At 37.4% G+C, this 23,511-nt stretch overlaps 1 protein-coding gene across 1 annotated transcript in view; it reads left to right on the top strand.

Annotated features, from left to right (window-relative positions):
* Window positions 1-946: 946 nt before the first annotated feature.
* HINFP (histone H4 transcription factor) overlaps window positions 947-23,511 on the top strand; it is a 43,320-nt gene continuing 20,755 nt past the window's right edge. The window contains exons 1-8 of the mRNA XM_053691358.1: window positions 947-1,136; window positions 7,577-7,740; window positions 8,084-8,310; window positions 9,267-9,378; window positions 9,703-9,855; window positions 9,964-10,041; window positions 10,240-10,360; window positions 22,379-22,517. Of these exons, the coding sequence (XP_053547333.1) occupies window positions 7,578-7,740; window positions 8,084-8,310; window positions 9,267-9,378; window positions 9,703-9,855; window positions 9,964-10,041; window positions 10,240-10,360; window positions 22,379-22,517 (993 nt within the window). The 5' untranslated portion in view covers window positions 947-1,136; window position 7,577. The remainder of the gene's footprint in view (window positions 1,137-7,576; window positions 7,741-8,083; window positions 8,311-9,266; window positions 9,379-9,702; window positions 9,856-9,963; window positions 10,042-10,239; window positions 10,361-22,378; window positions 22,518-23,511) is intronic.

Below are 23,511 nucleotides of genomic sequence, written 5' to 3' on the forward strand. Positions count from 1 at the left end.
CAAATTGACACACGATCATGAAGTTCTTCCTCTTCTCCATTATCTATTTCCTACTCATTGTAATACTTTGGCTTTCCTGGACTGTTAGTTTAGTCCCTGTACTCAGTTTAACATGGCACTTATCACTTGCCCCTCTGCTTCTCCAGATATTCTGCTTTGGTGCTACTGCAGTGCTTAGTTATGCCTTTCACCTAGCCCAGTGAGCCTGGTGACGGTCACATCAGGTTCTCACTGGTACTAGTGGTATGTTTGCAAGGATCTGCTCATTACTGCTAATTTAGTGCTAACAATTGTGGGTCCCCGGTCTAATTCACAGATCTCGAAACACACTGCAGAATTCACAAGGCTAACCCTGCTAAAAATCTTCACCAATTGGCTTCAGCAGGTAACACCCACAAAACAATGCCCTTGATACATGACCATGGCTAGACTTGTCTTCTCTAGAACTAAGCAAGCCTGGAATAGCAACTCAAAATAATGGAACTGGTGAATGGAGTTCGGATATTAAAAATCAATTGCAGCAACCTAGTTGTAAATTACGTCAGCCATATCTAATTATGCATAAGCATGATTAGATATGGCTGACGTATTTCTATAGCAAGCCTATCTTGTAATTACAATGTATGTAAGATTTTATTGAATTGTGTGCACATCTCACTAGCCAACAAACACTCATTTCTATGAATTAGTACAAATGTCAACAAACAATACAAATGGAGTGACTACACGGTTACTTATTGTTTTATTATATATTACAACCCTTTATTACACATTGGAACTCTATAAGCAACGCGTGTTTCCGGCAGACAAATTGATAAAACGGACCACTTCCTACACCGTGAGTCTTCGGTGTTTTGATGGCACCAACCGCGCTGATTTGTTGAGTCTCAAGGAAGTGGCTCTCTTATTGGGTGGTAGTGCGCATGTGACTTTGTGTAGGCATGATTGTAGGAAAAGGTACAAATATTGCAATGCACTACAGCAGACAGAGAGATTGCTGAAGAAGGAGCTTTTGGATAATGTGCGTGAAACAGCGTCGCTAATTAGACGGACTGTACATGTTCAGGGGCTTGTCTATATGGTTTTAAGTCTAAATCTCTTATTGGAAATTTACTGCTTTCTGGGAAACCTCTCTGGTGAGTAGTCGTTTAGGGTATTGCCTCAACAACACCAGGATAATCTCGTACTGGTATTGGCTTTATGTATTTTATAATTAATGAGAGGTACAAACACCAGCGTATTCTTCTATGCGTGTGTGTTATAAAAGGTGTAGTTTTTTGCCTTTAGTTTTCCTAAAATGGGCTTGTTGGTCATGAAACTCACGTGTGGACCCTTATGTGGAGGAATTGGAGACCCCCTCTTACTGTTAGCTTTTTTGTAATTTTCGTTAAAGGGACATAAAACAAGTTGGGATAGATACAAAATATAATATGTACTTTACCTGCAAACTTATACTGCAGTGCCTCACCATTAACCCTTTTTTAGTTTCTGAATGGTAAAGCTCCAACTCCCCCCACACACACACAATTCCTTTGCTGTATCTATGTTTTTTTTTTTTTTTTTTTCTTTTGGTAAAATGCAGAAGTGAATAGGGATTATCTGCTGGAGAATGCCTAGAAACTGGGAACTCAGTTGAAATACAATGCCTGTGTCTAAATGCTGATAAAAGGGGTGGAGTTAGCTGCTCCAGGCAGTTTAGCTATGTAATTCATTTTGCTTATTTTAGAAAATTATTTTAAAATGCTTGCCAGCAATTTTTTTTTTTTTTTTTTTTTTTAATGCAAACTATTTTAATTTAATTAGCCCTTTTAGGATATGTCTATGGTCTGACCAGTTGGTGTTTCTACAGCTTCTCCAATACAATGTAAAAATATGATGTCCTACCCCTCTGACATGTGAAAGCTGCCAGAGGATGGGCAGGCACTCATCTAATTTAGAATACCCTCCTGTTGGTTAGTGAGCCATTTCAATGCACTTTAAAGGTACATGAACCCCAAATCTTTCTTTCATGATTCAGATAGACCATTTAATTTTAGACAACTTTCTAATTTACCTCCTCCCCCCCTATATATATATATATATATATATATATATATATATATATATATATATATATATATATATATATATATATATATATATATTTAACTTTGCTTCATTCTCTGCATCCTTTGTTGGAGGAGCAACAATGCACACTACTGAGAGATGGCTAAACACATAAGGAGAGCCAGTTATTAGAGGCATATATGTATAACCACCACTCTGCAGCTAGGTCCCAGTAGTGCATTATTGCTTCTGAGACTACCTAGGTATGCTTTTCAACAAAAGATACCAAGAGAGCAAAGCATATTAAGTAATGGAAGGGAATTGGAAAGTTGCATACTCTGGGTTCTGAAAGTTGAATTTTGACTTTATTGTCCTTTTTAAAGTGAAAGTCAATCCTAGCGTTTTATAAACGCTAGGATTGACTTTTGCAACAAATAAAGGGGACTTTCATTCATGAAGTATAAGATACTTCATGTAGAAAGCTCCTTTATTTGTTTTAACCGATCGCCGTTTTTAGCCGCTACAGCAGCCCATGGCTGAAATTTTTTTTTAGCCGTGGGCTGCTATAGCAGCTAAAAACGGCGATCGGTTAAAATGAATAAAGGAGCTTTCTACATGAAGTATCTTATACTTCATGAATGAAAGTCTCCTTTGTTTCAAAAGTCAATCCTAGAGTTTATAAAACGCTAGGATTTACTTTCACTTTAAGTGGACAGTTATGTTGAGTACATTGTTAAAAAAAAAATAATAAAAAAAAAAAATAATTTTTAATTAATTTTAACATTATCAGTTTCAACATAAACAGCATACATCAATACATTGTTCATTTCTAGTTGACTTTTTGACCAGGTACCATATTTCTTATATCTCAACAATATGGTGGCAGTTATGAACCCAACCCATGATGAAGTGCTGCTAAAGCAAGAGAGATTCTCCCAGATCAAGACACCCAATATGTATTTTAGTTACTACAGCAGTGGTTAATAAAGAATCAAGTGTCCCTGTCTAATCTACTTGGTGGTAATTACTTTGTTTTACATTAATAAGTGTGAAGTGAGCTTTGTCTGTGTTAGCCTGGAGGGCCAAAAGAACCACAATGAATGGGACTACAGCTAGTTTTTCCTTAAAGTTTATGTCCTATGTGCCACTCGGGACCTAAGATATTTAACTAACTTGGTGCAAACACAGGTGTAATAGTTATTTATGAACACTATTTAGTCTCAGATTGTCATGGGATTGGCCTTTATAACCATGCTTGGGTTATACCAGTTTGTGTAAAACTAAATTACGGGGGCTGGTGGGTAAGCTCCTTGACGGACTTAAATAATTTGCATACCTTTGTACCTTTACCATTCACAAATGGACATGAATATGGGAATTAAGCAGCTCCAGCTTAATGGGCAAGTGTTAGTCAACTGATCCTCAGACGTCAGGCTGAAATGGTTGTTGTAGTGTACCATAAGAAGTTAGTTTTAAAGGAACCATACTGACATAACCCACCAAGACTGAAGCAATACCACTCCTGGGCTAAAAAACAATCTATCTTTTCTTGGCCATGCTTGCTATATTACAGGCAATATTTCCTTCTACCTCAACCTGGAGAAACGTTTGAGCAGCTTCACAACATATTGAATCCTTAGGTCTAATGTGAAAACACATTACAATTGTTTACGGCTGCTATAGACAGCCTTTATTGACTCATGCTGGTGTTTGTCGACAAGAGAAAATTCAGTGAAGCTTGACATTTCGACTACACATGTTGAAAGCCTTTCGCAATAGGTAGAGGATGAGCCTCAAACTGCAAGCCACAATAAGGGGGCGATTTATCAAAGTATCCCGCCCGCAATTGCGGCTAAAATTACACCTACTAACCTATCGCCATAGTTATGTAAGCAATCTGCGCCTATAATTGCGCAAATCTGAACGAAAATTCTTCGCACTCCGCTTGCATTTGCCCAGGTGCGCTCCCGAGCTTACCAACAATCATTAGTAATAGGAGTCATTTCGAAGCCCGACCTACAAATACGCCAAGTTTCTTATTTATCATTGCTTTGCGCCAATAGAGAACTGAAATTTCTCCCTAAATTGCGTGTTCTATATTTCGCTATTCAGACTGAGGTGAACAGAATTATCATACATTCTTTTACAGCTTGTGATGCAGTTTTCTTTCTTTCTCTTCGCCAAGAAAAGACTGATATTGGCAGAAATATTTATAGGGATGTACTATGATAAATAGAGAGTAAATTCTTTTTCTGACAGGCGAAATGTATCATTACACCCCTGCTTGCCTTTTACAAAACAAACAAAGTTACGTCCTATTTTTTTTTTTTTTTTTTTTTTTTTTTTTTCAATAAATACATGTGCGCTTCTCCGGAAGCGAGCTGGGGCACATTTACAGGCAAAGCACATAGACGGTTCACCTAGCCTTTGATAAATCTCCCCCTAAAGGTTCACTGTAAAATTGTTTTTCCCTGAATGTGTTCCCCATGACTTGTACCTGCTACAGTCTATAAAATCTATGAGAAATTGCTAATTTATGCTTCTTTTTGCAAAAAAATAGCTGAATTTGCTCTTTGAAACCACTGCCCATCAAAATAGGCTTGGCTTGCTGACAGATTAGATCTCGTTATCTTGTCGCTCAAATGCTTCCCTTTCGTATCTCTGTCTCTATACAATGCTTAGAAAGAACAATTGAAAATGGACATTTTAGAGCTTTATCTCTTCCTGTGTAATTTCTTCTCCTGGCTGTGTTTACATGGTTTCATTCATTATAGGTAGGGATGCTACAGGCTAAATCAGTATTTCAAATGCCAATATAAAGGCTAAGGAGCTATAAACATTAATACACTTCAGCAGGTAAAATGGATTATTGGGAACACATTAAAGGAGAGAGCTAGAGTTTTTGGGTAAACTGTCCCTTTAAGCCTATACTATTCATTTGGTCCCTTTCTCTACATATACAGGAGAAGGGGAGCACAGAGGAGAAATGTAAGACTTGGATAGAAGAGGGGTAGTAGAGATTATCCTGTTTGCTCAACTTCACTTGTCTTTTTCTAAAAGGTTAGCTGTTTTGTCATTGCTCTACTCTGTATAATTCTATTTTCTAGGCTGTTTGCTATATGAGCCATATTTCTGGGCTATTTGCTATATGAACCAAAGGGATTTAGCATTGTTGGTCCTATCCTGGATTTTTCAGATGTTTCTGAGACAAGATCTCACATACTTGTTCTGTTTTGTATACAATAGATGAACAAGTAGTGTTTCCTCAACGATTGGCCTTTCTATCTGGGTGAGGGAAATTTTAATTATGTTATGATCCTTAAAAGATATGGCCTATTTATTGCTGTCCGTAGTTACTGAACACAGGTTGGATTTTTTTTTTTAAAGGGATCTTAAACAGTGCTCTTTGGGTATAAACGAATATATTAAATATAAAAAGAATGTGTTTAAAAAAACAAAAAAACAAAAAAAAACCCCATCAAATAACTTACTTGTTTCTTGCAATATTATCACTTAAAATTTCTCAGTGTAGCCCCCAGTGTTTTTAAGAACAGATAATTTTTTATTCTGTCAGTTCCGGGCATGAGTAAATCTGACTCCCTGACATCTAGTCTATTCACTAGCCTAATACATTTTATGACATCATGCAAAGATTAAAGGGACACTGTACCCAAATTTTTTCTTCTGTAATTCAGAAAGAGCATGCAATTTTAAACAACTTTCTAATTTACTCCTATTATCAATTTTTCTTCGTTCTCTTGCTATCATTATTTGGAAAAAGAAGGCATCTAAGCTTTTTTTGGTTTCAGTACTCTGGACAGCACTTTTTTATTGGTGGATGAATTTATCCACCAATCAGCAAGGACAACCCAGGTTCACCAAAAATGGGCCGGCATCTAAACTTACATTCTTGCATTTCAAATAAAGATACCAAGAGAATGAAGAAAATTTGATAATAGGAGTAAATTAGAAAGTTGCTTAAAATTTCATGCTCAATCTGAATCATGAAAGAAAAATTTTGGGTACAGTGTCCCTTTAACCTTCCTGCAAAGGCCGGCTCCTCCTTGTAGGGCTGCAGCAGTAGGGACACAAATGTAGTGTAATAAAATCAAAGGCAAAGTCCATTTAAATAGATGAATAATACATACTGCAGTGATCTCTAAGTATAAGCAATTGAGTGCTTTTTTATTACAATGAAGCAGGCTGTTTAACATAAGATTGGAAAGTTGATCATTTCATAAAATTGTAGGACTCAAAATAATTCTGATTGAAGGTGTGAAAGTATCAGATGTTTAACACAATAACCCAAGGCAGAAAGAAGAAGGCTCTTGAACAGAACATTTTACTTTTTCTCTAAATAGCTGTTTTAAGCTATACATGTTACGCTATGAAATGTATGTCAGTGTGTGTGTATACATATCTATAGCCAAAGGATAAAATTCTGTGGCTCCTTGATTCCCGGGAGTTGTAAAGCGCAGGTGTATGTACATCCTTTTTTAATGCATTTATTTAAAGGGACACTGAACCCAAATTTTCTTTCGTTATTCAGATAGAGCATGCAATTTTAAACAACTTTCTAATTTACTCAGATTATCAATTTTTCTTTTTTCTCTTGTTTTCTTTATTTGAAAAAGAAGGCATCTAAGCTATTTTTTTTATTTTTTGGTTCAGGACCATGGAAAGCACTTGTTTATTGGTAGGTGAATTTGCCCACCAATCAGCAAGAACAACAGTGTGTTCACCAACAATGGGCCGGCATCTAAACTTACATTCTTGCATTTCAAATAAAGATATCAAGAGAATGAAAATAATTTGATAATAGGAGTAAATTAGAAAGTTGTTAAAATTGCATGCTCTATCTAAATCACGATAGAAAAAAATTGGGTTCAGTGTCCCTTTAAGATAATTTTTTTTTTTTAATCTTTATTTAAAGAGAGAGGTCAAAAATAAAATGTGCACTTCATTTTGAAATATAAGAATTTTTGCAATAAACAATTTTATAATTAAAGGGATAGAAAGGTAAAAATCGAAATGTGCATGATGTGCTTAGCTAGGTGCTTGTAGTACACTGCTATTCTGAAGCTAACTGTGTTTAAGCCAATTGTAGGTGTTAAATACATAGATATATGGAAGCAACAGCGCAATAATAAACTGCTGCTATCCCACATTAGAGCATTTTGTTTTTGTCATGTTATGTGCTTTTAAATTTGCAACTAGTTGCACTGATATTCTTTAAATCTGTATCTAGTTAGTTAATTAAGAATTATTAAAAAATAAAGTAAATATTTGCAGAATATTTTATATTTATATTTTATAATCATATTTTTAGCTAATAATGAAATTTGCCCTTGGACTTAAAGGAACACTAAACCCATTTTTATTTTTTTTCTCTTTCGTGATTCAGATAGAGCATGCAATCTGTAAACTTTCTAATTTACTCCTATTTTTGATTAAAATACTGATTTGTGTCTGAAGGAAAATCACTTTGCAGCAGTTCTACCCTCACTGTCTGTTTCTTTTTTTGTTGCAGGATGGCAGGCAAGGTTGTGAGACGTAGTGCAAATCTACTGCTGCAGTGCGAGTGGGGCAGTTGCACTTATGTGTCCTCAAATATGGAAGATTTCTGCTCGCATGTGTGTGACCACCTCCGATTGCACCAGCAGGGAGCAGGAGAAGTGAATATGGACTGTGATGGTGAGATGTTTCCTTGTGCTGTTCTCTATGGGCCTGGCACCTTTCATTGCCTGTGTCTCACACCTTCCTACAATCTACTAATTGTACATAATTAATATGTGGACTAGGGAGATGGGGACAACTGTGTCCCTCAAGCAGGCACTTTTCTGTGATTCATGCCCTCTGCCTGTGACTCGCACTTCTTACAGAATTCTGCCTGTGCTCTCCTGTCACTTTGTTTCTCTGCTACCTAGTGTCTCTTTATCTGAGTCACTGACACGTTTTGCAGATCTCTTCGTTGCCTGTACATTTTTACAGCTGTCTGTGTTTTCATTCTTTCCCATTTTCACTTTCCTTCTTCTAGATGAGTTCTGCTGTTTGTGGCAAGGCTGTGGATTTTTCACACCAGATAACTCAGTGGAACTTGCGCGACATGTTTATTTTCACTGCTACCACACCAAGCTGAAGCAGCTTGGGATCATGGCCCTACAAAGCCAATCTGATCTCAGTCCTTGCCAGCTGGATACGCAAAGCCGCAATATGATTCCTGAACTGCAGGAAAGCTTCATGTGTATGTGGGACCAGTGTGAGGTGAGATTAAAACTAACAAAGCAGTTCTCTAAGTAAAGTGCACTCACAGGAGCAATGTGACCTAATGACAGTGACACGTCTAATGATTAAAAACACTGCCTTTTAGTAGCGTATTAACTTAAAGAATCTATTTTAAAAAAATAATATAAGATATTGTTTCTCTACGATAAACTATGTAGGTTGTGAAATTAAAACATTAAGTATAACGATGAGAGAGTAAATAATTGGACAGTATAGTTAAAGAAGTGGCAATGGGATTCTTTATCTAGATATGGGGCCGATTTATCAATGTTTGCCTGACATGATACGCTGTAGCGTATCATGTCCTGTCAGACATCGCTGAATGCCGACAGCATACGTTGTTGGCATTATACATTGCACAAGCACTTCTGGTGAACTGCTTGTGCAATGCCGCCCCCACAGATTTGTGGCCAATTGGTCACTAGCAAGGGGTGTCAATCAACTAGATCGTATCTGATCGAGTTGATTGCTGTATGCCACTCATGAAGCAGCGGTCTTAACTGGTCCGCTGCCTCTAACTGCTGTTTCCGGCGAGACTGAAGGCTTGTGCGGAAACAGGGATTCGGCCCTTGATAAATCGGCCCCATAGTGTTTTTCTAATGTTATAATAGTTACATGGCTTTGCCTATATCTCATGCTCACAAAGTTCTATCCACAACCTTCTATGGTCATACTATTTACTGTACTCAGTTGATGAGTTGCTCAATACAAAAACACGCACACTCACACCTGTATTCTGTTTCCTTGAGCCACCAAGATCTTCCATGTTGTATTGATACTACAGGCCTATACAGTGCAACCGACTATTCCATCTTGTTTCATGGTCACTTTCCTGTTATGGGGATCAGTCGGCTAAATGACTGTTTTACTTGCAAACCACTTATACAAAAAAATGTTAAAAGCTCTTTCTAATAGATTTTCCTGAATTCCTGCAGAGCTCATTTGACAACGCAGAGTGGTTTTACAGACACGTGGACTTGCACGGTTTGAGTGCTGAATATGAGGTGGCTGGGAAGGAGAACAGGGTGCTGCTCTGTGGCTGGAAAGGTGAGAGAAGTACAACTTCCTTATGTGCTGCAGTAAATGTAGTTGATTAAATGTCCCATCACTGTACACTGTTTCCTATGCCACGGGCAGTGTCTCCTGTACTTGTCTGTCTGCCCATGTGCTTCATTGTCCTCCCACTTCCCTATTGCTCAACTTGTGTCTCATCACTTGCACAGATGACCCTTTTCCCCCACATCCAGAGATGTCCTTTTATGAAAACTCTGTGCTTGCGTGCGCACTCACCACTCGTCTTATGTATTCCACTTCCCTTTTTTGCTCCCTTATGGTTCATGACTCTTTTCCTTAACTTTTTCATATCCTCAGATTGTGACTGTTCCAGTAAAAGCCGGAGCAAGCTACGGGAGCACCTGCGAAGTCACACACAGGAGAAGGTTGTGTCTTGTCCCAACTGTGGAGGGATGTTTGCCAACAATACCAAGTTCTATGACCACCTCAGGCGTCAGACATCGTTAGACCGTGAGTGTTTGTTAAATAAAAGAGGAGGCTATTGAAGAGATTCTGATTAATTTATCTGTGTTAGATTAAGGTCTGTATCAGCTCTAATACCCATCTCCCCTCATACAGAACATCGTTTTCAATGCTCTCATTGCTCAAAAAGATTTGCAACAGAACGTCTGCTGAGGGACCACATGCGCAACCATGGTGAGTGTGCCCGCAGAGTATAGTAATAGAAGGATATAATAGTGGTGTATAATTGCCTCTTCTCATTTCTCTTTCATGTTCTTTTCTACCTTTACTTTCTCCCTTGTCTAATGCCTTTTTCTCTCTCTTTTCCTATCTCTCCCTTCCACATTTCCCACTTTTGTTTTTTCTAATTGTGTTCTCTTTTGTTTTGAGCAGTTAATCACTACAAGTGCCCACTTTGTGACATGACTTGTCCGCTGCCCTCTACATTGCGCACTCATATCCGCTTCCGTCACAGTGATGTGCGGCCATACAAATGTCAGAACTGCGACTACAGGTCAGGCTGGTAAATCTTTGTACCTGCTTGTTCCTTCTTTCTTATATATTTCCCTTTCTTCCTACTTCCCCCGCCCCTTCCTTTCCAGCTCATTTTACTCTGTAATATCCTTTTTGTGCTCACATTTTATTTTAACACCACATGAACCAGGAGATGATTCTAGTCTATTTCATTAGTAGCTAGGCATCCACTTGGACGCTGAAAATATATATATATATATATATATATATATATATATATATATATATTATATAAATAAATAATTTTTTTTTTTTCTTTTGCCCACCTTATACCCCCGCACTTTTTTCTTAGAGATTCGGCTTGGAGAAAGCTGCCTTTATTTGGACTCTGTTCCATCAATGTATAAGAAGCTCCCAAGACTTCACTTTAGTGCTTAGGTTGGCCGTTGTTCTGGTATACTGTATCAGACTCTGGCACACTAGAGTAATAGAGATCCTAGATAAATAAATGCTTCATGTGCATATAAGTAGTTAAACAACCAGTGTGAATAACAGTAGTGCAGGTTACTCACAATATGTTGCAGCACTCTGTTGTGCTGGGAGAGGCGTTCTAGAGACTTAGTGCTCCAGCTCATTGAACAAAGGTTACACCAGGCTAACACCGTGGTTTCCTCAGGCATAAAAAATCCTATCATATTTTTTTTTTTTTTTTTTTTTTTATGCCTGAGGAACCCGCTGTGTTAGCAGAGAAACGCGTTGCATTTTATTGGGGCTCTGAATAAATGTTTCAACCCCTTTGTTTTAATAATTGTATGGTTTTATATTAAACAAATGATATTCATATATATGTATCTGATTTGTTTGAATCAAATTCCACCTGCTTGATCCTTTTGGAGGAAGCTGTTTATCCTTTGCTCAGTGAGCTGGAGCCTCCAGAACGCCTCTACCAGCACAACAGAGTGCTGCAACGTATTGTGAGTACCCTGCGCTACTATTATTCACACTGGTTGTTTAACTACTTATATGCACATGAAGCGCCCTCTGATTTATTCATCTAGGATCTGTTATTTCTGCACAAACAAATTCAGTTTTGAGAACTACAAAACCAATAATATGTAAAAATGTCTTCAGCATAATCTTGCAGAAACCTATGACATTGTAAATGGATTACTGGGATTAATTTACCAAAATAAATAAACATTACAACCATGAATATACAGTATCTTGCTATGTGATTAAAACTAATCTATATTTCAGGATGCATAACCGTTTGATTATAATAAATCTTGAATAGAAACTATCTTTAGATATATTTTCCTCAAAGCATTTTATTTAAAAAAAAAAATTGTATTTAAATCAAAATAATCCTTTTTATTTTAGGGTATAAAATTGATTTTTATCCACCCTGCTTGGTACTATCTGGACTCATTTAAAAATGTCTTACTACATTAAAGACATTGGGTCTCACGCACGCTCGCACAATATTTTTATTAATCAACTATGATTCTTGGTTAGTTTCTCACTCCAAAAAAACATAACCAATAACGTTAGCGCAAAAGTAATTTTTTCTGTGAGCTATAGTTTTAATTTGTTCTCCAATCGGCGCTGTAGATACAGCAAAAGTGCCATATGGGGAGAGCATTGATAGAACTATTCAACATTTTAGCTCACAGAGAAAATGACATTTTAAATGGGCGTGGGTATTTGAATTTACATTAAAAAGTTTAGTTATAGTGCAACTTCATTACAATTGATTAAATAACCTTCATCTAAAATATCACTTTACATTCCGGATCTGTTTTTTATAAAGGGGAGAGTTTACCATCACTTTGAAGGGACACTAAAGTCAAACTTAAACTTTCATGATTCAGATAGAGCAACTTTCTAATTTACTCCTATTAATTTTTGTCGTTCTCTTGGTATCTTTGTTTGAAAAAGTAGGAATGTATGGTTAGGAGTCGGCCCATTTTTGGTTCAGTACCTGGGTAGCTGAGGCATTACTTTTTGGTAATTTAAAATACTGCTAAATGCTGCTGCACACCACACTTGTATTATGCCCAGCAGTGAAGGGGTTAATTAGGTAGCGTGTAGGGTTAATTTTAGCTTTAGTATAGAGATCGGCCTCCCACCTGACACATCCCACCACTGATCCCTCCCAAACGGCTCTCATCCCTCCCCCACCCCACAATTGTACCCTCCATCTTAAAGGGACACTAAACCCATTTTTTTCTTTCATGATTCAGATAGAGCATGCAATTTTAAGCAACTTTCTAATTTACTCCTATTAAATTTTCTTTATTCTATTGGTATCTTTATTTGAAATGTAAGTTTAGATGCCAGCCCATTTTTGGTGAACAACCTGGGTTGTCCTTGCTGATTGGTGGAGAAATTCATCCACCAATGAAAAAGTGCTGTCCAGAGTTCTGAAAAAAAATTAGATGCCTTCTTTATCAAATAAAGATATCAAGAGAACGAAGAATAATTGATAATAGGAGTAAACTAGAAAGTTGCTTAAAATTGCATGCTCTATCTGAATCGTGAAAGGAAAAAAAATGTGGGTTCAGTGTCCCTTTAAGTACTGTCAGAAAGTCTGCCAGTACTAAAAAAAAACAAAAAAAAAACCCCATGCGATCAGGATCGCTTCCAGAGCTTCAAACTCCAGAGGGCGTGCCAGGCACGTCCTTTGTCGTTAAGGGGTTAATAAGGATCTTATAAATTATATCTGAAACCGCATATACATTAACCTAAAACATTGTTGCAAAGAACAATACCAGAGTGTATATACTCATTTATATCTGCTCAATATTAAGCAATAACCGGAACCAGTCATGCCACAGTTTCAACTTTGCTCCAGACCTACATTGTGATATCATTCTTGGTGCTTTTTGATACTGTGATCGCAATAGAACTAGTTATTTGTGTGTTTTTTTTTTTATTTTTTTTTTTTTATTTTAACGTTATCACACTTAATAAAATAATAATAATAATTATCATATTCAAAAGTGACTCTTGAATGCTTTATGTGTATTCTGTTGTAGGGGGCTTCTTTACCTCCACAGTATTTTCTCATTCCAATTACTAGTGGGAATATCACTCCTGGCCAGCAGGAGGAGGCAAAGAGCACCACAGCAAAGCTGTTAAATTCCACTCCCCTACCCATAAGCACCAGTCATTCGACCGAAGGGAAATGGAAAAAGGAATAACATAAAGGTGTAGAGGTGCCTGAGGTTCAGTCAAAAATAACTGTCTTAATTAAGGGTGGGGTCATGGACTCTCCATATCCCGAAAGAAATTTCAGGTAAGCATAAATTTTGTTTTCTTTCCTAAGATGTGGAGAGTCCACAACGTCATTCCAATTGCTAGTGGGAACCAATACCCAAGCTAGAGGACACGGAATGAACAGGGAGGGAGAACAAGACAGGTAGACCTAAACAGAAGACCACCACTTAAAAAAACCTTTCTCCCAAAAGATGCCTCAGCCGAGTCAAAAGTATCACATTTGGAAAAATTATGCAGAGAGGGCCAAGTTGCAGCCTTGCAAATCTGTTCCACAGAAGCTTCATTTTTGACAGCCCTAGTGGAATGAGCTGATGTTCTCTCAGGAGGCTGCTGACCAGCAGTCTCATAAGCAAAACTAATTTTACTTCTCAACCAGAGGGAAAGAGAAGTAGCAGTAACCTTCTGACCCTTACGCTTTCAGAGAAACAAACAGGGCAGAAGACTGGCAAAAATCCTCTGAAGGTAGAATTTTAGAGCCTGCACCACATCCAAGTTGTGCAACAGACGTTACTTATGAGAAGGATTAGGACAGAGAAAAGGAACAACAATTTCCTGATTAATATTTCTATACGAAACCACTTTCGGAAGAAAACCCAATTTAGTACGAAGAACCACCTTATCAGCAAGTAAGATAAGACGAATCGCACTTCAAAGCCGAGAGTTCCGAAACTCTCTGAGCAGAAAAGATAGCAATGAGAAACAAAACCTTCCAAGATAACTTAATATCTATAGAATGCATAGGCTCAAACGGAGCCTGCTGCAAAACTCTAAGAACAAGATTAAGGCTCCAAGGAGGAGCAACAGGTTTAAACACAGGCCTGATTCTGACCAGGGCTTGACAAAAAGATTGAACATCTGAAACATCTGCCAGACACTTATGTAAAAGAATAGATAAAGCAGAAATCTGACCTTTCAGAGAACTGACTGACAACCTTTTTCTCCAGACCTTCCTGGAGAAAGAACAAAATCCTAGGAATCCTGACCCTATTCCAAGAGTAGCCTTTGGATTCACACCATATTTACGCCATACCTTATGGTAAATTTTACGAGTAACAGGCTTGCGAGCCTGTAGCATGGTCTCAAAGACCGACCCAGAAAACCCACGCTTAGCCAGAACTAAGCGTTAAATCTCAAAGCAGTCGGCTTCAGAGAAATGAGATTTGGATGGAGGACTGGACCCTGAGTTAGAATATCCTTCCTCAGAGGTAACCTCTAAAGCGGAGCTTTCCTAACTTCATGTTGGTGACACACTTCTTAAATTAAACCTACATAATTTCGCGACACAGTAATTCAGTTGTACTAGCAAACAGGAGGTTAAACTAACTTGTTTTAAGAGATACGGACACAAACATAAATTATATAATAACGAAATATATTTACAAGTAACAGTAAGTATGTGCAAGAATAAAAAAAAAAAGTTTAATAACACCAATAGCTACTTACTATTTTAATGGGATGTATGAGGTTGATGGGATGAACAGTTTCTGAATATTTGGTGAAATATTAGATAAAGACACTAGCATTTTATCAAGCATTTTTAAGCTTCCGCTTCCTATCCATATATCGGGAGCAGCAATGCACTACTGGGAGCTAGCTGCAAAAAAACACTTTGGCTTCTGACTTTAGCTCAGCGTTTAATCTGCCACCCTCAGAGCTCTGCGAGTTGCACTGACTACTGCCGGTGCTGCAAACATACTACTATCCCACTCACTAACTACACATGCAGTCATGAGCCAATAAGCCGCCAATGGGAATAGTTTCAGTTCCCACTGAGCTGCGCCAATAGGTTAAGATGATCTGTGACCCACTGAGTATCAATCACGAGTCAACCATGTTATATGCGTATCAGGCAGGCAGAAAGTCGGAAACCAAAAAAAAATGTTTTAAAAATTAAAGTGTGCTGTAGCAGGGACACACCTACACACTGCTGCCTGCACACTGTCACAACACAGTTTGGAAAGCACTGCTCTAAGGTGACAGAGATGACATCTTCACTAGAGTTTTACAATAGAAAAGATACCAATGGCACTCCTGTGATTTAACTGGACCTTGTATCCACGATATAGCCTCTGAATTCGGCAAGGAGTAGGTGCTGTGTATTAATTTAATTGAAACAATTCAAAGGAAAAAGAATACATTTATAGCACTCTGTGGTCACAGTAAATAGATATGTGGTCAGAATAACTCGTCCCTAATTAACCATTAAAGATTAACCAAAAAAATGGGAGTAGCAAAAATATTAAAACATAACATTTATTGGGGTATATTAAAATAGGAAAAATAATTTAAAAACACACTTAGGTACCTAACGTAGTGTATTATCTAAATCAGTTGCAGGGTAATCTGAGGGTACATCAAAGTATCATCCAGTTTGTGTGTTACAAGGTATCTCTTAATGGTACTATCAGTTCATTAGTATCAAATTTGAAGTTATAATATTTAAACTGAGACAATTGTCATTCTCTTATATTAAGGTCTATTGGTGTGTGTAATACATTGTAAACAATACTTGTATTAACTACCAAGTATATAATAGATACTGCTAGTAGATATAAGTTATAGGTGGGCACTCTAAGTGGTGCTCATATCAAATACCGAGTTGCAATTAACTGTAGCTGATAATTATGAATTAATAGTACAAATTATATTATATTAGTTGCCAATACTTCTGATATGGTTACATTGTATATCTGCCTCTGTATCAATATTCAGGCATGTAACTATAAATTAGATTAAAAGTGCCTGGTATCACTCTGCCAGGAGCAGATTATACTGTGAATTAGTTGTTCCGCTGGAATTATGTTAACAGTATTAGAGTCTAGACTACTCGAGTGCTAGTGACTATTGAGTCATACATAGGTTGCCATTGCTTGTACCCTTGGTTACCAGGGCTTATACTTGGATTCCATAGTATAGTTAAATCTCTTCCAATATTATATTGTGTAACAGAGTGGTAAATAGGCATAGAAATAGCAAAAAGACATTTCTTGGCGAAACATGTTAGGGACGTTAGGGCAATGGTGAGGAGTCCTAGGAACTCCTGTGTTTTTAGCTAGCCTTAGGCTACCACAAACTTTACTGTAGTGCAATGGTATTATTTGGGTAAACGATATTCACAAAGTACAACTAGACATTCAATGTGGTCCATACCTTATATTTGTTTATCCTCGACTTTGTTTGCAAATAGTAGTGTGTTACCGGTACCGATTTTGCTTACACACTATTAATTTATTACTTGATATCGATTCAAATCCAAAACGTTATATACTTTACCTGCACACTTGTATTTAACGATATAATAACTGGAGGTATACTGTTTGGTAGTTTATTTAACATAACTACGTTGTTTACAGATAACATCAGTACTTTTTTAATATATCACCAGTAGCAATACTTTCTGTTGGTTTGTAAGGAATAGTGAGCAACCTGTACCGCTTTGTTTATACATCATTAACTGTTGACTCTGTATCAATTTAAACTTAGATGTCATATATTTAATTTGTACATCTGCACTGAATGACACACTATCTTGAGGTGTATTGTATGATATGTCATTAAACGCAAACACAGCACTTTAATATACTACCAATAGGAACGCTGGAAAACTTACGTACAGATCAGTAATCATTAACACCTGACTAGCTAAGACTTTATATTATTCACAACATCTTTAGCTGAACAGATAGTTCACAACAGAATTAAATCCCTGGATGAGTGGTAATAAACATTCCATCCAACGTTCTGTCATATGCTATGTCATTGAAATAGTTGTGATTGTACTACGTAATTTAAGGATAAGCATTGATAATCAATGGTAGAAGTAACGGCAATTCCTGCATGGACTGACAGTCACTAGCCAATACAATATCAGTAATTTATAATATTACCAGCACGATTGCTGAATCAACCTACGTATGGATTAGCCATTAGCACCTTACCAGCCAAGATCTTATATTATTCAAACATACTTAGCTGAACAGAGAGTTTCTTACAATTCCGCTCTTGAATGAGTGTTATTAAGCATTCCTATTTACCGCTCTGTTACACGACATAATATTGGAAGAGATTTAACTATACTATGGAATCTAAGTATAAGCCCTGGTAACCAAGGGTACAAGCAATGGCAACCTATGTATGACTCAATAGTCACTAGCACTCGAGTAGTCTAGACTCTAATAGTGTTAACATAATTCCAGCGGAACAACTAATTCACAGTATAATCTGCTCCTGGCAGAGTGATACCAGGCACTTTTAATCTAATTTATAGTTGCATGCCTGAATATTGATACAGAGGCAGATATACAATGTAACCATAGCAGAAGTATTGGCAACTAATATAATATAATTTGTACTATTAATTCATAATTATCAGCTACAGTTAATTGCAACTCGGTATTTGATATGAGCACCACTTAGAGTGTCCACCTATAACTTATATCTACTAGCAGTATCTATTATATACTCTGTAAACAATACACGTATTAAAGGGACATTAAACCCAATTTTTTTTCTTTCATGATTCAAATAGAGAATACCATTTTAAACAACTTTCTAATTTACTTATATTATCTAATTTGCTTTATTCTCTTGATATTCTTTCCTGAAAAGCATATCTAGATAGGCTCAGTAGCTTCTGATTGGTGGCTGCACATAGATGCCTCATGTTATTGGCTCACCAATGTGCATTGCTATTTCTTTAACAAAGGATATCTAAAGATTGCAGCAAATTAGATAATAGAAGTAAATTGGAATGTTTAAAATTGTTTTCTCTATTTAAATCATGAAAGAAAAATTTGGGGTTTAGTGTCCCTTTAACTACCGTGTATTACACACACCAATAGACCTTAATATAAGAGACTGACAATTGTCTCAGTCTAAATATTATAACTTCACATTTGATACTAATGAACTGATAGTACCATTAAGAGATACCTTTTAACACACAAACTGGATGATACTTTAATGTACCCTCAGATTACCCTGCAACTGATTTAGATAATACACTACGTTAGGTACCTAAGTGTGTTTTTTTAAATTATTTTTCCTATTTTAATATACCCCAATAAATGTTATGTTTTAATATTTTTGCTACTCCCGTTTTTTTGGCTAATCTTTTATGGTTAATTAGTGACGAGTTATTCTGACCACATATCTATTTACTGTGACCACAGAGTGCTATAAGTTGTATTCTTTTTCTTTTGAATTGTTTGACATCTTCATTAGGTCTGCATACCAGATCTTGCGAGGCCATGCAGGGGCTATAAGAATTGCCAACGCTTTCTCCTGTTTGATACTAGCAATGACTCGTGGAAGGAGCGGAAACTAAGGAAACGGATATGCTATTCCGAAATCCCAAGGAACCGCCAGAGCATCTATCAGAGCGCTAAATGAAAGCAGCTTTAGCTGCTTTCATTTAGCGCTCCTCTAATTTGTTGGGTTTTATTTTTCATATTTGGTAGGTGTTTTTTGGGTAACACCTTATTTTTTTTTTAAATACACTGTCACTTTAAGAATTTTTAATACCACAGCTGCTTAACGTTAAAAAAATTATTTAACCCCTTAACGACGCATGTCGTACAGGGTACGTCGCGAACACAACCTAGTCTTAAAATACCAGTGACGTACCCTGTACGACATTAGGGGTTTAAAGCGGCTGGAAGCGATCCTGCTCGCTTCCAGCCGCTTTCCGGTTATTGCAGGATGCCTCAATATCGAGGCATCCTGCAATAACACCCCTTGGCCATCCGATGCAGAGAGAGCCACTCTGTGGCATTCTCTGCACCGGACATCGATGGCCGGTATCGTTGGTGGGTGGGCGGCCATCGATGGGCCGGGTAATGTAGAGGGGGCGGGACCGATGTGGGTGGCGGGAGCGGGTGGGAACCGCTACACTACAGAAAAGTTTTGGTTTTATAAGTGGGAGAAAGGGGTATTTTAATGTTTATAAAAAAAAAATCGAAGGTATCTAGGAGGGGGTGGGGGGGAGCTACACTACAGAAAATGGGAAAATTTTAAAAAAACAGCAATTTTATTCTAAACTGGGTCCTGGCAGACAGCTGCCAGTACCCAAGATGGCGCCCATTAAGGCAGAGGGGGAGGGTTAGAGAACTGTTTGGTGGGGGATCAGTCAGGTTGGGGGCTAAGGGGGGTCCTACACATCAGCATATGTAAATATGCTTTAAAAAAAAAAAAGCCTAAATATACCTTTTATTTTAGTACTGGCAGAGTTGCTGCCAATACTTAAGATGGCAGGGACAATTGTGGGGTGGGGGAGGGAAGAGAGCTGTTTGGGAGGGATCAGGGGGTCTGATGTTCCAGGTGGGAGGCTGAGCTCTATACTAAAGCTAAAATTAACCCTGCAAGCTCCCTAAAAGCTCCCTAATTAACCCCTTCACTGCTAGCCATAATACACGTGTGATGCGCAGCGGCATTTAGCGGCCTTCTAAGTACCAAAAAGCAACGCCAAAGCCATATATGTCTATTTCTGAACAAAGGGGATCCCAGAGAAGCATTTACAACCATTTGTGCCATAATTGCAAAAGCTGTTTGTAAATTATTTCAGTGAGAAACCTAAAATTGTGAAAAATTTTAATTTTTTTTTTTTTTTTTTTTTTTATTTGATCGCATTTGGCGGTGAAATGGTGGCATGAAATATACCAAAATGGGCCTAGATCAATACTTGGGGTTGTCTACTACACTAAAGCTAAAATTACCCCAAAAAGCTCCCTACATGCTCCCTAATTAACCCCTTCACTGCTGGGCATAATACACGTGTGGTGCACAGTGGCATTTAGCGTCCTAATTACCAAAAAGCAACGCCAAAGCCATATATGTCTGCTATTTCTGAACAAAGGGGATCCCAGAGAAAAATTTACAACCATTTATGCCATAATTGCACAAGCTGTTTGTAAATAATTTCAGTGAGAAACCGAAAGTTTGTGAAAAAGTGAACTATTTTTTTGTACTTGATCGCATTTGGCGGTGAAATGGTGGCATGAAATATACCAAAATTGGCCTAGATCAATACTTTGGGATGTCTACTAAATATATACATGTCAATGGATATTCAGGGATTCCTGAAAGATATTAGTGTTCTAATGTAACTAGCGCTAATTTTGAAAAAAAAAATGGTTTGGAAATAGCAAAGTGCTACTTGAATTTATGGCCCTATAACTTGCAAAAAAGCAAAGAACATGTATATTGGGTATTTCTGAACTCAGGACAACATTTAGAAACTATTTAGCATGGGTGTTTTTTGGTGGTTGTAGATGTGTAACAGATTTTGGGGGTCAAAGTTAGAAAGTGTGTGCCATTTTTTTCCTCATATTTTATAACATTTTTTTTAGAGTAAAATATAAGATATGATGAAAATAATGGTATCTCTAGAAAGTCCATTTAACGCCGAGAAAAACAGTATATAATATGTGTGGGGTACAGTAAATGAGTAAGAGGAAAATTACAGCTAAACACAAACACCGTAAAAATAGCCTTGGTCCCAAACGGACAGAAAATGGAAAAGTGCTGTGGTCATTAAGGGGTTAAAATAATAAATCAATCGGGCCCCCTACACCTCAGACAGGCTGAGGTGCCTTACCGTAACACTTATGCACAATTTGTCTGCCAGAAGTCTCTAAAACTATCATATAGTAGATCGACTCGTAGATTCTTACTGAAGAGACTAAAATTCAATGACGCAGCTCCACTCCGAGAATATCTGACAGCAGAGAGAAGTTGCATGACTTTCAGAGAGGGAACTATGCAGCAAGTAAAAGCACGCGTTTCCCTCTGCCTACAACACCGGAGCTTAATTTACACAAATGCTCAAGCAGTCAGCCTGTTCTAGCTAAGGAAGCAAAGAAAAACAACTGCCAAATTTTATAGTTTATGCCTAAATCCCTGTATAAAACATAAGCCACACACTAATAAAGTATTTCAACAAAATTAGCCCAAAGAGGAAATAGTCCCAATAATGGGAAGATTAACCCCTAGTCTCAACATACATAATGTGCCTACCCACTGCCAAAGAAAATCCTCTATAAAGGATTTTAAAAATGTCCCCATCTACTGCATATGACGTTCTTCTGAAGAGCAAGTCTCCAAGACCTAGAAGATCAAAGCACTTACCTGCAGTCTAGCTGTCCGGCAGGAAGACGGCTCACAAGGCGTGAAAGGACACATACTCCTTACAGAGACCTGTAGAAAAGAAAGAACAGAGTAGCCAACTCTGGCTTTCTGTACCATGGGCAGCAATGTGTTAGGAAACAAAGCAAGGACTACCTCACAACTTCCTAACTGCTTAAAAGCCACCACTACTCTAATGAAGAGATTGACGTGGACTCAGCTAAACCCAAATCCTTGCTTGCAGGAAAAAGTACCCAAAAAAGGAATTAATTTCTTCAGACACCAAACTTCACCTCCTCCATTGACAGAGGCAAAGATAATGACTGGGGATTATGGGTAGGGGAGTGATATTCCCACTAGTAATTGGAATGATATTGTGGACTCTCCATATCTTAGGAAAGAAACTAGATTTTTGTATGTTCCATTTAATCCCTTTCTTCTGAGTGACAGAACATGAAGCAAGAAGAGGGGTCTATTTAAAAGGTCTGTTTGATTCCCCCCCCCACTTCAAGTAGTGGCAAAAAATTTACCGAATTGTCAATTTTCATGTGCTTCTTTACTTTGATGAAAAAGGGATTTAACCTAAGTAAAAAGATCCTGTTTTACTCCTCTTCCACCCTGTTGTCCCACCTCATATTAGCAGCATTTGTCTTTACAGCTGTAAGAATTTAATTGATCTGAGGAAGCACATGGACACTCACAGTAAGATACCAGCGTATTGCTGTAACTATGAAGACTGCAGCTTCAGTGCCCGCTCTTTGTGCTCGGTCAAAGCCCATTATAGGAAGGTGCACGAGGTGAGAATATCAGAGGAGCAAGCACATTGTGTTCCTTCTTATTGTCTAGATGTTTAGCATCTTACCCTTGTAAATGTTCCTTCTCAGTGTGTAAATACACATCGTCCTTATATAGTGTAGTGTGCTTTATTAGTGTATAGAAACTCTGGATCATTATCCATTCCTACAAGTTCATAATCTGTGTATAGATAACCAGCAGCATTATAGTATGCAGTGTTTTCATTATCCGCATATACGTACTTACCCAATCATAATAATCTCCAGCATCTAGCTGCATCTCTAGCCGCCAATATTAAACACAGAATGTTTGTGCTTGTATAGATGCTCACTTTTATACCGTGCAGCGTATGTCGCCATCACAGTGTATACTTCAAACCATTAGAATGTAAAGGTTGTAAAATGTCGGCGTGTAGGGGTTTGGTGTCATATCGTGCAGCATGTTGTTGTTGTTTGTTTTTTTTTTTTTTTTTTTGTTTTTTTTTTTTTTTATCCATCCGTACGTAACATAGCGGTTAGAAAGGAGCGCCAAATAGTGGCGAGGTCTGATAAGATTTAAGTGTAAATGATGGTGGTTCGTCTGAAAAAAGGTATAGCACTATGGCTCAGCTACAATTATGGTGGTTGTGCTGTATTGATGTATAGGTTTTAAGATCTAGATTTAGAATCTATAAGTGGCACAGTTGGTACATAAAAGTATTTAATACATATTAAACATTTAAAACAAAGGTGTCGTTTAAAAACAAATATACTTTTAGCAGAACGGCAAGAGATGATGTATAAAAACGTATAAACATATATAAAAAAACACGCGTGTTTGGCTTATTAGCTGTATGTATAATGTCTCATAAAAATTGTCTCATATATAATAGTATTAGCATAGATAGGGAAATAATAATGATAAACAGATAATGTCCAGTGATCCCTTCTAAAGTTAAAAAATATACAAAAAAGGTTTTTCCATGTGTATCCAAAAAGTGAACTATCCAATTTAGGT

Source organism: Bombina bombina, chromosome 8 (genome assembly GCF_027579735.1).
Source record: "Bombina bombina isolate aBomBom1 chromosome 8, aBomBom1.pri, whole genome shotgun sequence".
In the NCBI taxonomy this organism is placed as follows: Eukaryota; Metazoa; Chordata; class Amphibia; order Anura; family Bombinatoridae; genus Bombina; species Bombina bombina.